This window comes from Rhinatrema bivittatum, chromosome 7, assembly GCF_901001135.1.
Source record: "Rhinatrema bivittatum chromosome 7, aRhiBiv1.1, whole genome shotgun sequence".
NCBI classification, from domain to species: Eukaryota; Metazoa; Chordata; class Amphibia; order Gymnophiona; family Rhinatrematidae; genus Rhinatrema; species Rhinatrema bivittatum.
In genome coordinates, this window is record NC_042621.1 from 218,109,005 (window position 1) to 218,125,013 (window position 16,009).

At 44.6% G+C, this 16,009-nt stretch overlaps 1 protein-coding gene across 1 annotated transcript in view; it reads left to right on the top strand.

Moving 5' to 3' along the window:
• The window catches only part of KIF20B (kinesin family member 20B), a 401,219-nt gene extending 385,648 nt beyond the window's left edge, over nucleotides 1-15,571 (top strand). Inside the window, exons 33-36 of the mRNA XM_029610715.1 lie at nucleotides 9,040-9,138; nucleotides 10,691-10,838; nucleotides 11,695-11,837; nucleotides 14,322-15,571. Coding sequence (XP_029466575.1) covers nucleotides 9,040-9,138; nucleotides 10,691-10,838; nucleotides 11,695-11,837; nucleotides 14,322-14,399 — 468 coding nt within the window. The 3' untranslated portion in view covers nucleotides 14,400-15,571. The remainder of the gene's footprint in view (nucleotides 1-9,039; nucleotides 9,139-10,690; nucleotides 10,839-11,694; nucleotides 11,838-14,321) is intronic.
• The last annotated feature ends 438 nt before the right edge of the window (nucleotides 15,572-16,009 follow it).

Genomic DNA, 16,009 nt, shown 5'->3' on the forward strand with positions numbered 1-16,009 from the left:
AGTTATCGACATCATGAGGAAAGGTTATGCTTTGGAATTCCTTCTTCCCATCTTGGATGCCTTTATGGTTTCTCCCTGTCACTCTGCCAAGAAAAGGGAGGCTATAAAGATTGTTCTTGAGAGGCTGTTTGCTTTTTAGAGCTGTGATCCTTGTTGCAACAAACCAGGAGGGTTTGGGACATTATTCCATTTACATCATGGTTCCATAGAAGGCAGGGTCCTTCCCTCCAATTCTGAATCTGCAATAGGTTAACAGATTCTTGAAGATGATTTGTTTCAGGATGGAATCCTTAAGGTCAGATATTATGGTGGTTTGGAAAGGTGAGTTTTTGACCTACTTGGACTTGACAGAGACTTATCTTCTTATCCCATATGGGAACGATCATCAGTGCTTCCTTCGATTTGTGGTGATTGTGCTAGTGGTTGAGGCAGCGGCATTATACAAGGAAGGGACATTGGTCTATTCTTATCTGGACAATTGGTTGATATGGGTGACGTTGCATCAGGTATAGTGTACTCCTGCTAGCAGTTGGAGACGGATCAGATTTCAATCTGACGTCAGCCCCTAGTACCTATACCCCTGCAGGAAGTGCAGCTCTTCAGTATTTTCCGTCTCCATAGCAGTTGGGGACTATCTGCACGCTCTCACAGCATTCGAACAAATTCAAAGAAGAAAATCCAAATTTTAAAGAAGGAACATACCTGAAGACGAGCCCCGCTCTCCTACGGTGATACCCTTGGGTCCCTCCCCCAGTTGAGATTCCCGAGGTGATTTCCGTGGTCCCTCGGAGGTAAGCCTCGGTCCGGCGGTCGAATCGTGGCAAGGACCTAGCCCCCGATCCTCGGGCACGGATGAGAGGCAGCGGGTGCACCCTCGAGTGTGGCGGTGAAGGTATTTGCCCTCTCCCCCCTGCAGCCAGAGACCGCCCGGGACGAAACCGGGAAGCGCCGAAGACAAGGTAAGGTAGAAATCTTCTGCTTGAATCTGGTCTCCGAGGATCGAGGAGGAGCACAGGTCGCCAGCCGGGACCAGTGCCACCGGGTTGATCCATCCTAGCAGAGCCAGGCCCTGGTTATTTCCAAGGGTCTACCCATGTGGAGACTCTCCGAGGGGGTCACCATATTGCCTGCGTGCTCGCCGTCGCCATCTTGGCCCCATTTGCCGCGCCGTTCGGCCCGAGTGCACAACTCCGACCTAGGCGCACAAAGCACTTGTGCGCATAGTCTTACACGCACATCAGGTCTTGCGTGCATAAGTTACACTCGCGAGCCGGGCACATATCTACGGCTAGGCGCACAACTACACGCTTACCTTAAGCACACCGGTGCGCATAAGAGTTTACACACCGACAGCCATGGCACCTCCAGAAATAGAGATAAAAGCTCAAGGCCTCTGCCCAGCATGCCACATCATGGCACCTCCAGAAATAGAGATAAAAGCTCAAGGCCTCTGCCCAGCATGCCACATCAGAGCCGCACAAAGCGAGGAGGCCGATGCCCTGTGCACCCAGTGCGAGGAGGCCCTGGGAGATCCAGCTCAGGGTCAGTCCCACCCAGGGCCGAGTTCTAGCTCCTCAGGGGGTACCCCGGACCTAGCCAGGGGGACCTCCCCACAGACGAGGACCCCCAAGGAACTAGCGCTCTTCAGCTTTGACCTAGCGTCGATCTCATGGGTGGAGTTCTTCAAGGGGATTCACACCTTTGTTCAAAAGCAAACTGAACCTCTGGATGTCCAGCCACATGCTCCACCGGAGGACCCTCATACCCCAGGCCCTTCAAGACCTAGGCACAGGCTTCCACTACCCAGAAGCCCCACCTATGGGGACTCTGACATCTCTGAGGAGGAAGCCGAACCCCTAGAAGATGGGGAGCTCCCCCACGGGAACAGAGCCTCACCGAACCATGAGACGCTTCTTCACAAAGGACGAGCTCCCGGACCTGGTCAACCAATGCCTGACGGAGCTCGCTATCCCGGGCCCAGGGACTTCGGGGGAACCTAAACCAAAGCCCCTGCTTGGAGGGTCTCCGACAGATTTCTCGCCATTTCTCTCTGTTACAAGCAGCACAACAGCTGATTGACCTGGAATGGAGTGCTCCGGAGTCCACATTCAAAGGGGGACGAGCCTTGGCAGCTCTGTACCACTGGACCAGGCAACCAAAGATCTTCTCGCATGTCCAAGAGTGGATGCCATGATCTGCGCGGTCTCTAAACACACCACTATCTCAGTGGAGGGAGGAGCTGCGCTCAAGGATGCACATGACCGGCGTCTGGAGTCCATCCTCAAAAAGTAATTTGACGTAGCCGCTATGTCTCTACAAATTGCGGCCTGCTGCACCGTGGTGACCCGTGCCTGCTTATCACAAACAAGGAACACCACCCCGGGAGAATACATGGAACCAGCAGTATCATTCCTTGCGGACGCTGCTTCCGACCTAGTGCGCACAGCGGCCAGAGGAGTGTCATCTGCGGTGGCGGCCAGGAGGCAGCTCTGGCTCCGAAGCTGGTCGGCTGACGCATCTTCCAAAACACGCCTCACAAGGATGCCCTTCAAAGGATCCCTCCTGTTCGGCAGCGAACTAGAGAAACTGGCTGACAAATGGGGCGAATCCCCATTGCCGCGCCTGCCGGAGGATAAGACGAAGAGAAACCAGCGACCCTTCCCCAGGTCCTCCAGGGGCAGAGGTTCACAGCGCTTCAATCCTTACAGGAGCAACTATCAAACCACCCGCCCTACGGGCAGGAACCAGTTCTTTCGGACAAAGCACAACAAGAGGGGAACCAGCTCGGGTGCAGGCCGCAGCCGCACCCCACAATGAGATTCAGCCGACCCATCCAAGGGAAGAAGCCATAGGGGGCAGACTAGCCCTATTCTACCGCAGATGGGTCGAGATAACCTCGGACAAGTGGGTCCTAGCCATCTTTCGGGAGGGGTACTACCTGGATTTCCTAAGAACCCCTCTGGACAAGTTCATGGAGTCCCCCTGCCATGACCCCTTCAAGAGGGCGGCAGTGGAAGCTCCACTGTCCAGACTACTAGCCCTTGAGGCCATAACCCCACTGCCTCCACAGGAAATAAATACTGGCCATTATTCCATTTATTTTATTGTCCCCAAGAACGAGGGAACATTCAGGCCCATCCTGGACCTCAAGTCGGTCAACCGCCACCTCAGAATTCCCCGTTTCCGCATGGAAACCCTACGATCCGTTATAAGGGCGATACAACCAGGAGTTTCTCACATCCCTGGATCTTTCGGAGGCCTACCTGCATATCCCAATTCATCAGGAACACCAGCGCTACCTACGCTTCGAAGTCCTGAACCGTCACTACCAGTTCCGGGCACTACCCTTCGGGTTAGCCACAGCACCCCGAGCGTTCACCAAGGTAATAGTGGTGGTGGCAGCAACACTGAGGAAGGAAGGAATCCTCGTTCACCCTTACCTGGACGATTGGCTGATCAGGGCAAAGTCACCGGAGGAAAGCCGTCAAGCAAACAGCAGAGTCATAACTCTACTGGAGAGCCTAGGATGGGTGGTCAACATACACAAAAGCTCCCTACAGTCCTCACAGTCGCTGGAATACCTAGGAGTCCAATTCGACACCAAAGAGGACAAGGTCAGCCTGACCCCCACAAGGAGATCAAAATTGTGGAACCTGCTGCAAACCTTGCTGAACGATCCTCATCCCACAGCATGGGATTACCTGCAAGTCCTCGGGCTGATGGCATCCACACTGGAAGTAGTGCCATGGGCGCGAGCCCACATGAGGCCCCTACAGCGCTCACTTCTATCACGGTGGAGCCCACGGTCCCAGAACTACACTGTACGTCTATCACTCCCGGCAGAGTTTGGACCCAGCTACGGTGGTGGCTGCAGGCCAGCCACATGAGCCAGGGATCAAGACTATCCTCCCCAACCTGGACCCTACTCACCACAGATGCCAGTCTACGAGGATGGGGAGCACACTGCAAGGAGTTAACCGCCCAAGGGCAGTGGAACGCAGAAGAGGCGGGATGGAACATCAACTGCCTAGAAGCGCGGGCAGTCAGACTAGCCTGCCTGCGGTTCGCTTACAGACTTCGAAACAAAGCGGTCAGAGTAATGTTGGCAACGCCACGACAGTGGCCTACATCATTCTTTTTCACTCAACACACAATAAAGCTCTGGAATTTGTTGCCAGAGGATGTGGTTAGTGCAGTTAGTGTAGCTGGGTTCAAAAAAGGTTTGGATAAGTTCTTGGAGGAGAAGTCCCTTAATGGCTATTAATCAATTTTACTTAGGGAATAGCCACTGCTATTAATTGCATCAGTAGCATGGGATCTTCTTAGTGTTTGGGTAATTTGCCAGGTTCTTGTGGCCTGGTTTTGGCCTCTGTTGGAAACAGGATGCTGGGCTTGATGGACCCTTGGTCTGACCCAGCATGGCAATTTCTTATGTTTTTATGTTCTTATCAACCGGCAGGGGGGAACCAGGAGCCAACAGGTGTCCCTAGAAATAGACCCCCTGATGGTGTGGGCGGAAGCAAACCTCCAGGAGATATCCGCCATCCACATCGCCAGGAAAGACAACATCACGGCAGACTTCCTCAGCAGGGAAAGTCTAGACCCAGGAGAAATGGAGGCTTTCGTCCGCAGCCTTCAAGATGATAGTGAATCAGTGGGGGAAATCCGGACATGGACCTTCTGGCAAACAGATCCAACGCCCAAGTATCCAGATACTTCAGCCGCAGGCGGGAACCACAGTCCCAAGGGATCGATGCCCTGTACAGCCCTGGCCCTCGGGGACTCTACTATACGCCTTCCCGCCGTGGCCCCTACTGGGTACAATCATTCACAAGATACAACTACACAAGGGATTAGTTCTTCTGGTGGCTCCGGATTGGCCAAGAAGACCCTGGTACGCAGACATGAGAAGACTGCTGGCAGGGAACACCCTACCCCTGCCCCCACACAGGGACCTGCTACAACAAGGTCCAATCCTCCACGAAGACCCAGCTCAATTCTCTTAAGGTCTGGCCATTGAGAGGGCTCGCCTGAGAAAGAGCGGATACTCGGGGGTGGTAATCGACACTCTCCTTCAAGCACGTAAGTTCTCCACATCGCTAACGTACATAAGGATCTGGAGAGTATTTGAAGCCTGGTGCGAAGACCACAACATCAAGCCACGCGCATTTAAAGTTCCCGTGATCCTGGAATTCTTATAGAACTGACTACAGAAGGGTCTGTCCCGCAACTCCATCAAGGTACAGGTGGCCGCATTGTCATGCTACGGCTCCAAGAGCGAGGGCGACAGCATAGCTTCTCATCCGTACGTGTCACGCTTCCTGAAAGGAGTCAAACACATTCGCCCACCACTAAAGTGGCCGGTACCTCCGTGGAATCTCAATCTCGCTTTGGACTTCCTAGCGGGAACCACCTTCAGACCCCTCAGAGGCCTGTCCCCTCCCCCTGTTAACCTTAAAGACGGTGTTTTTGCTGGCGGTGTGTTCAGCCCGCCGCATATTGGAACTACAAGCACTGTCCTGCCATGAGCCGTTCCTCAGGCTCACCCCGGGGTCCATCCAACTATGCACGGTTCCCTCCTTCCTCCCCAAAGTGGTCTCACACTTCCACCTTAACCAGACCATCTCACTACCAACGACGGATGACTTGAAGAATTCGGAAGAATCCCATAGTCTGCGCCACCTCAACATCGTTAGACTCCTATCCAGATACCTGGAAATGTCCGAACCCGTACGAAAAATGGACCACCTTTTCGTCCTTCACAGCGGAAAGAGACAAGAGGAAGCGGCCTCGCAGGCAACCATCACCTGCTGGATCAAGGAAGTCATCAAGGCGGCCTACGTAGAAGCTGGCAAGCCACCACCTCTACAGGTCAAGGCCCATTCTACCAGAGCCCAGGCAGTATCCTGGGCAGAAACTAGAATGCTGTCACCTGCCGAGATCTGCAGGGCGGCTAAATGGTCCTCCATCCATACCTTCTCCAGATTCTATCGTCTGGACGTTCAGGCTCGGGAGGACATGGCATTTGCAAGGGCAATACTAAGTGGGTCGCGGGCAGCCTCCCACCCGGTTCAGGAGTAGCTTTTATACATCCCATTGGTCCTGAGTCCATCTGCTACACGCTAGAAAATGGAGAAATTACTTACCTGATAATTTCATTTTCCTTACTGTAGACAGATGGACTCAGCATCCCACCCTTGGCTGCCGTCACGCATGGTCTTTCAAATGATTCAAGGGTACGCTATGTTTTCATTTACCTAGGGCATCCACCCTGCTGGGTGTCGACGCTTTCCGGTTGATTACACTGGCGGTCTCCAGCTATAGTCAATCAACCAGTTCGTTAATCAAGTTTTAACGTTTAACCAAGTTATGAAGTTATTCAAGTTAACCAAATTATTAAGTTAATCAATCAGTCAGGCACACATATATTCACAATGCTTTTCGAGGAGAATACTGAAGAGCTGCACTTCCTGCAGGGATATATGTACTAGGGGCTGATGTCAGATTGAAATCTGATCCATCTCCAACTGCTAGCAGGAGTACACTATACCCATTAGTCCTGAATCCATCTGTCTACACTAAGGAAAACGAAATTATCAGGTAAGTAATTTCTCCAATTCTTTTCGCAAGACCTTTACGAGGTCCTCTTAAAAGGGCAAAGACAGCTTCCAAATCTTTGTTGTCCAGGTCAATTAAAGAGACTATCTGAGCTAGCTTGCTGAAAAGTCATAGGTTTCAGAGGCCCTTCAGGCTCACTTAAAAAGCGCACAGGCTTCCTCTTGGATGAAGGCTATAGCCCTTGTACCAGAAGATTTGTGAGTTGGCAACTTAGTGTTCCTTACATTCCTTCAGTAAACACTACAGGCTGGATGTACAAGCCAAGGAAGATGCAGCTTTTTGGAACAGATGTGCTCAGAGCAGCTGTAGCTCCTTCCCTCATATATGGATAGTGTAGCAGGATAAGGAAAATTTGTCTGTCTTGTTAATTTTCTTTCCTTGAATCCTGGTAAACCAGTCCAGAACTCTCCCAGGAAATTAGGACTCGCAGTGTGTTTTTAGCTGGTAAACCTTTTGAATTTTGCATTAGTTTTTCAGTTTTTCTTTGTAAGGAGAGCCTGAGGTGTCTCTACATCTTTTATTTCTGTCTTTTGTATTGTTTTCTCTATCCTGGTGAGGTTTTGAAGAAGAGGTTTTTCTTAGAGGATCCTCCTGTTTTGTGGTAAATTCCACAGGCTACTTGAAAATTTTGGGGACAATTTTTCCAGTCTTCCATTGCTTTTGTTATAAGAATTCTAGCATTTGCATGGGCTGCACCATCCTTAAGTACCAGTGATGTCACTGAAAATAGTTGTGTTTTCTATCTCCATCTGCTGGTTGGATAGAATAAACCCATGTATCTGGACCGGTATAGCAAGATTGAGAAAGGAAATTAATAGTAAGACTAAATTTCTACTTAATTATGGAAAAGTCTGATTCTTATCTCAAACTAACCCATTAGAAAATGAATAAGTATATTATATTTAAAAGTCTTCTGTCGGTGAAACTTCTTGGCTTTTTCTGATTGATAATGGAATGGGCTTTTTTTTTTCTTTCTAATCTTTAGCAAATTTCTCTAGTTAAAATGTATTTTTTGTTTATTGTGCTCAGCAGAGATACAAGCTTGAAAAAGCTTTATGTAGATACATATTGGGACTGGAAGATACTCTTCTTGTAACACACAAAACACATTGGGGCGGATTTTAAGAGCCCTGCTCGCCGGTGCGCCTATTTTACATAGGCCTACCGGCGCGCGCAGAGCCCCAGGGGGGCGGGCCCAATCCGCGGGGCGTGTCAGGAGCGTTTCGGGGGCGTGGTTACGGCCCGGAGCAGTCCGGGGGCGTGGCCGGGGGCGTGGCCGCGCCCTCCGGACCCGCCCCCAGGTCGCGTCCCGGCGCACTAGCGGCCCGCTGGCGCGCGGGGATTTACGTCTCCCTCCGGGAGGCGCAAATCCCCCGACAAAGGTAAGGGGGGGGTTTACACAGGGCCAGGCGGGTGGGTTAGGTAGGGGAAGGGAGGGGAAGGTGAGGGGAGGGCAAAAGAAAGTTCCCTCCGAGGCCGCTCCGATTTCGGAGCGGCCTCGGAGGGAACGGAGGTAGGCTGTGCGGCTCGGCGCGCGCCGGCTTTACGGAATCGATAGCCTTGCACGCGCCAATCCCGGATTTTAGCGGATACACGCGTATCTACTAAAATCCAGCGTACTTTTGTTGGCGCCTGATGCGCCAACAAAAGTACGCCAAATCGCGCTATTTGAAAATCTACCCCATTGTTTTCATTGGTGCAACTTCCATTTTTCAATCAAAATAGTTTGCTTTTGCATTGTAGGCAAACTACTGTGTTGGAAATGTGATGTGAATAATCGTAGTTTACTCCATGATCTATACCCTATAAGCATGTAACTAATCTTTTATACAGATAGGTGTGCACACATGAGTTAGAAAACTGTATTCATATCCTAGGAAAGATAGCTTCAAGAGTTGGTAAATTAAAGTATACAAATGAAGAAAAGTACATTAAAACTGTGGTGGTGTACAAGGTGAACAAACTGCAGTGATCACAGTGGAATATTTTAATAATTCATGTAAGGCGCATGCATTTGTGCTAGCTTTCCAGAAGCTCCAAGCTGTCAAGTTGTTTAATAGAAAATAGTTATAAGAAATTCTCACATTGCTGATGAATAGATTTTCTTGGCAGCTCATTATAACTGAAAAATGATTGCTTTCTATGCAGAAGGCTGTTTGATGCGTAGTTGTAATTAGCACTATGGAAGCACAGCAGAAGACCTTTTTAAAGCCCAGATTTAAAGAATCTTTTGTGTGCATGTTTCAGCACACTTTGTTTTTAACTCCTATCTGAGTGGTCATAGGAGACTGCTTGTAAAGTGATGGTTTTTGAGTCCAAATGTTGCAGTTTGTGGCCTAGCATTGACAGTATAGTGTATGCTCTAGGAATAAGAATTTGTTTACATTTTACTGTAGCTTGGTATGTGCTTTGTGTACCTAGGTGATGGTGAAGGATGAAAACAGGAAAAATGCCACATTGAGTTCCACAATGAATACACTTTTACAATGCAACGCTGCCACTGGTAACAAGGAAGAAGAGGTTTGTCTAATCCTGTCTGCTGGTTTGTTCCTTGGTAGTATATGAATAGAACAAGGAAACATTATAGTTTAGAAATTTATAATTTTGTCTAGCAAGAAATTAATCTGGATGTTTGAACATGATTTTGTGCTGACTAAAACCCCCATTAGGGTAACAAACGCCACAAACATTGCATAATGTTTACTAGTTCTGGGAGAGTATTGCATGATCTTCATTCTGCTTGGCAGATCATCCAAACGTACAATCTAGAAAAATAAGTCGCTTTATAGAAATCTGGCCTCCATGCATTTTATATCTTATTTTCTCAGTTTGCTAGTAGACTGCCTTTTTCTGTAATCAGTCTGGGTGACTAGCACATGAGTTGTTTACACAGATTTATTTTTCTCCGCCAATACCAAACAGGAAAACAAGTCTGAGATACTGATATTTTCATTGTTCATAATATATGAATGAAAGAGGACAAAGCTTGGTTATAACTGAGACAAAATTGTAACCTTGGGTGGTAAATTATATTTCAGATTTAGCTCATGCTTTTTCATTGGTAGATCAAGGCAAGTTAGATTCAGGCACAGACTGGCCAATACAATATAGTGCACTCAGATGAGCACACTGGTTAACCCGTGGTTGGACGCGTGTTTTGGACACGTGTCCACAACTCCTTATGCAATAAGGGGATTAGCTTGTCCAAAACGCGCATCCAACTTGGCGAAGCTAATAGCGTTCATCACATGTAAATTCATGATTAGGCTATTAGCTATTACCTCCTGATGCAAAAAAAAAAATACATGCCCAATGTGCACATTTTTACCCTCAGAAATTGCCTGCCCTGGAGCAGGTGTTAAGTTTTGAGGAACCCCTAAAGTTGATGGAAAAACAGAAAATACTGCTTTTCTGTAGTTCTTCCCACTTAATATTATGGTGATATTAAGTCTGAGGAACTGAAAAGTAGTTGGGTAAAAAAAAAATAATTTTTTTTTAAAGTGTGCTGGCAGTCAGGTTAGGAAAAGGAACGCTCAACTGGTGCACAAGTTAGGAAAATGGACACTCGTAAAATTGAGCGTCCATTTTCCTAACCCACAGATGGCCACTTCTGGGCATCCGCTGCTGAGGAGGTGCTAGGGGCGCACAATTTCCCCTTAGCGCCGCCTTTTTACTGCAGCAGCCCATTTTGCTTATTGCATCTGACACCCCGGAGAGGTTGATTGGCGAGCGTTAGGAGAGCGGGCGCTCAGTCATGAGTGTCCGTTTTCCACGTGCTGATATTGCATCGGCCTGAGTATTTCCCTGTCCTCAAATGGTGGATGAAGCGACTTGCCCAAAGTCACAAAGAGCATTTGCATCCCTGATTCTCAGCTTATTACTCTAACCTCAGGCTGCTACTTTGCTCATTTACATAGTACTGTAGTGTCTGTTAACAATATTACTCAATTATTCAAATAATATCAGAAAAAAGCTGTACAGATATTTAGATAAAGAATGTTACTCCTAGTGAATTTAAACATAAACCTTAATTTACTGTCTGGAATAGCTTCTATCATTTATTTGCCTTCAGGGTGCTGCTAGACTAAAACTACAAAAGAGCTCCACTCTGAAAAAACAAATATCCAGCTCCAGTACACGGTCACATACCAAAAAAGAAAGGACATTACAAAAACTTGGTGACCTGTTGCAAAGTTCTCCTACTATCCTGCACACCAAAGGTTTGTGTACACTGAATTAACTATATAAAGCTGGATAATATATTATGAAGATTAAGATAAAATAATGTCTGTGTTTTTACAACTCTAAAAAGAATTTTATTTACTGCACTCTCTTAACTATGCTCCAACCCTTGCAGAATGTATTAAAGAACTGCTTGTGGAACATAGGGAATTGATAGGACCTACCAAATATTTGGAAGAGATGTCAAGAGACTAGGGATATTTTGCAAGCTCTTATCTTCAGATTTTTAGAAGAAACCATATAATTTTACATCAAGGTGTTTGATGCTATACAATGTTATATCACCCATGGAAAAATACTTCAGCAGGTCTTGCTTTTGGGTTGTCTTGAAATGCACCTTTCAGGTGGTCCAATTAAAACACACTTTTACAGAGAGACCTAAGTGATAGAGCAATGAACTAAACCCCTCCCTTAATTCACAAAAGGAGTAATTATTGATCAGAGAATGCTCAGGCTTATCGAATTAATTAGTGTCTCTCTACTGTCCAAAGATCACCCCGCCTTGCCTTTAAGAGAGAAAATGTAGTGAAAGGACCTGAAATGGACAGTTTAAAAGTTCTGTTTGTTTTATCTTTTTAAATTTCCATACTGGCCCCCTATGGGATATGGGAAAAGTAATTCAAGTGTACCATGGAGGGCCCTGGGCTGTATCACATGGACTTTCCATCAGTTTGTAAACAAATCCTCCGCCTCTTTCTAATGGTAACAGATGGACTTTTGGACAATATAGAGATGCTTTAAGGTATATGTGCCTTTAAAAAAAAAAAAAAAAGAAGCTATATATAGAATGTGGCATACATGAAAAATTGTATTTGTGGGCTTCTGTTATTGCAGCAAAGAAATTGATTGAAACAATAAGCTCTCCCAAGCCTGTCGAAGCAGTGTTCCATAAAGAGCCTGTGCCCAAGCCAAAACGAGGCCGGAGGAAACTGTACTCAACAGACATATCATCTCCTCTTGACATTCCTGCTCATTCAGTAAGTGATGATGTGGGGGATTGTGTTGGTTTTAGCTTTAATTTTTCAGTCATAAGGACTAAAGGCCTAATTTACAAAGGTTTTTCTCTCGTCTCTGTCTATGGCAAAAGGCCTTAAGGCAGGGCTTCCCAAACGTGCCATAGGGATCCCACAGCCATTCGGGTTTTCAGGATGTCCACAATGAATATGCATAAGATAAATTTGCATATGAGTCTCCATGACATGCAAATTATCTCATGCATATTTCTTGTGGATATCCTGAAACCCGACTGGCTATGGGATCCCCATGCCAGGTTTGGGAAGCCCTGCCTTAAGGCCTTTTGCCACAGACAGAGACGAGAGAAAACCTTTGTAAATTAGGCCTTCAGTCCTTATGACTTGTGGGATCCTCAGGCCAGGTTTGGGAAGCCCTGCCTTAAGGAATCTAGCCCTAAAGTCATATAGTTCCAAGTTTCTTCCCTCCCCCCTTCCCTCCCTTCCTCCCCCCCCCCCCCCCTCCCTCCAGTTATTTCATCAGTTACAATGTAAAGCCCTGTTGGCTGAATTTGCTGTTGTCTGGAAACCAATGTGATGTCTCGTGCGAATGTCGGTATAGAAAAATGTTAAATAAAATAAATAAATAAATAAAGGGTTTGAAGAGAGGTTTTGCCTATTTGAAGGTTTAAACACTTATTAAAACGCTTTGTTGTCACCTCATGTTTTCCTCAGGACAATTACCTGGGTGAACCAAGTCCCCTTGCTGGCTGAGGAGTGGAAGGGGTGTCTCCTCCAAGATAAACCCTTCAATTACAGCAGGAGTCATCCTTGCAGTAGCAGCAACAGTGTCCGTCCGTCCCCCCTCCCATGCTGGGTCTTGGGTTCGTCAACTCCACCATGTCTGAGTCCTGCTGGCTAGTCCCAGTGGATAGATTAATGCAGACAAGGGAGAGGGTAGGGAGTACACATTTACCAGCAGGCCCTTCGTGGCTGAAATGTCAAATCCTTGAACAAGTAAATAGTTGTGCTGATAATCTGAATTTAAATTATTCATGAAACAATTCACATGCCTTCTGTTCTTATCTTATTTTATATTGTATTGTTAAGGGAAAAATACAGTACTCAAAGAATTAAATCCTTTTTCTAGTTCACAATCATTTTTTTCAGCATTCTTTAAATATTTCAGTCAGAGTGAAAAAAGAAAAAAATGAGTAAATTATAGGGAAACATAAATATCTATAGAGGCCAATCCCAATACTAGTGCCACAAAAAGGCAAATATATAGTAAAAGGGAGGTTATCAAAGAAAAAAGCAGGGTGTGGTGCATCAAGCTAACAAACCAGTCCCAAGTACCATTTCAGTTATGCAGCCTCCCTAAATATATGCATCTTAACATGAGTGATACCAGTTCAGTCTTTTGTTTTTGTATTGTTTTAAATACCTCTCCCTCATACTTTCCTACTCTCTCCTGGAGTAAGTAGTCCCATCCATAGACTTATTTATTTATTTATTTATTTATTTTAAGTTTTTCTATACCAGCATTCGCGATAAATATCGCATCATGCCGGTTTACATTTAACAAGTGGATAGGGAACAAAAAGGTAAAAAATAACATTGATCCTAATAATAGTAATAAATAATGATAATAGTAATGATAAAACATTAACACATTAAACAAGAGAAAGGCTAAGGAATGCAGTTACAATAAAACAAGGGAGTAATACAACTTGGAGCATAGAAAAAGAAGCAGGGGATTAAATAGAGAGAGTATATATGTCAGACAATGTGCTTGAAGCATTAATGAATTGCCCTTATGAGGTAGGGATGTTAATTACCATGATTAAGGCAAAGTCTGAGCGACTATTTAATAATGGAATAGGTTCAGACTTGACCCTCTTCCCCTTCACTTGTTCCAATCATTGAGTGTTGGTGCTGTATATTCCTCTCTTCCCCTGCCCTCATACAGCTAGGATAGACTGAGTTGAAATCTTTTCCACATTTCATGGGTATATAAAATAAATTGTTTTATCAAGAATGTGTTAGGTTTTTTCAACTCTTTAAAATGTATAACTCTACCTGTTAAAAGGTTTAAAAGCTTCATAGGTCTGTTACAAGCTTGTTTTTGCCGGATGGAAATGTTAGTGTTAATAAATGCATAGTACTTTCTACACAACTAGTCAGTTATATTAGCATTCTTTTCCTCAAACCCAGCAGGAGCATGTAGGCATGCAAAATGTGAAAATTGAGTTCCTTCTCTAGTTTGCAGCCAGCAGGACATCCCATCAGCTGTAAACACAGCTTCAGTGCTTTTGCTATAATATGCTTTTCTCACTTTGACCAAGAAGTTCCATGAAGGGGTACTCTGATTCATGCAGGCTAATGCCAAAGACTTTTTTTGCCATCTATGCTTTGATTTTGCTGATTTTATATATGTCACACATTGAAAAGAAACTGTAAAATTTACTTTGTTTCAGAAAAGCAAAATTAAATTGGGTTTTCTTTTCGTAGATTATTATGAATAGAAAGGAAAAGGAAAGTGACCACCTTATCATCAAGAGAAGACTGCGAACAAAAACAGCTAGATGACTGTTGCTGTATGTTGTTAATTTGAAGTAGTTATCGATAGCTTGTCATTTAAATTTGTATTTTTCTTATTGTAAATATTATACTGTAATTTACTGTGTAGTCTTTGAGGGTATATAATATGCAATACTGAAAGTTCTCTCAATCTTATTTGCATATCCATAAAATACATGTACATACCATGTCTTTCTCAGTGAGGTATGCTAGATGTTATAGCAGTGCTGGGACTCTCGCTGAGCAGAATTTCTACCTTCCTTTTATGGGTTATATCTGTCTTAATTTGCATTTTCAATGTATGGCTGTCTATGATGCAGCAAGACAATTATTTGTAATTATGCATTTCGTATTGACATTTCCTTTATAAACCAATGAAAAGATGAACAAAAGGACAGTGTAGCCTTTCTGTAGAGTCTAATGCATAGCCTCCTGCTAATGAAAGTTAAGAGGATATCTTATTGTCCATTCCCCTCCTTGAGGATTTAATTGATTTTGTTCTTTGTCGGAATAAGACTAAGTGATCAAAGCTTTGCCGTGTATTTATTTTTGTAAGGAAGACCATTGAATTTTGGTTACAGATTTGCAAAGTGAAAGATCCAGAAGTTATTTATTGCCTTCTTTAGTCATTTATAAGGGAGAGAAACTAAACTAGTTCACAGGCCTATGCTGAACAGAAATTAAAGTACCTTTTCTAGATTGTTGTACAGTAGATATATCCAGGCTTGGAAAAGTCCTGGGAGCCAGGCCATGTGGGCTTCTGAAATTCAGAAAAGCAAAATATAAAACAGAGTACAAAAAAAGAAAAGATACTAATCTAAAAAAAAAAGAAATGACAAGAAAGCAAAATAAAAACTAAACTAAAGAGGCAAAAAAGCAAGAAAAAAGATAGTTTCCTGAGTCCTAAACATTTTTCTGTTCCTGTTTTCTAAATATATTTCCACCCTGGAAGTATCTTTATTTTTGCATTAACTGTATGTACCTACCTTATTTGTTCACATTGTCCAGATCAGTGATGTAAGGAAGCACTTAGCAAAGGGTATTTTTCTGGCTCGTTTCTGTGAAATGTTTTTTTTTTTTGCTGGTGAGAATACTTATAGTTTGAACAATTTATTACACAAGGAACAGCCATTTACATTTAAAATCCTAAAAACTATGAGAAGAAATCATTAAAACTATTTTCAATCCAGTGCTTAATGTATTTCATTATGTGGGAAAGTTTCATGTATGATCAAGGTTAAATTCAGGGGATATCTGAGGGAGTGATGGGAATTATAAAGCTAATTAGTTGAGTGGATGGAAAGACTTAATAGGACAGTCTTTGTGGTCATATTTCTATGTTTAAGAACTTTTGTAAATGTAGAATTTGCTTATTAATACAGAATCTCACCTTAACATCTTCATGTAAAAAAATTCCTACCGATTTTACATTAAATTGCAAAATGAACAAAAAATCAAAAGGGTGATTCTGCAGAATCATCAGAGCATGATGCAGAAAACTTATGTCAAAGTTTCTAGAAACTTTAACTAGGCCCACTGAGCATGCCCAGCATGCTTTATACCACATCTACGCAAGGTTCCTCTTCATTCTTATTTTCCACGGAATGGTGAGCCTTATG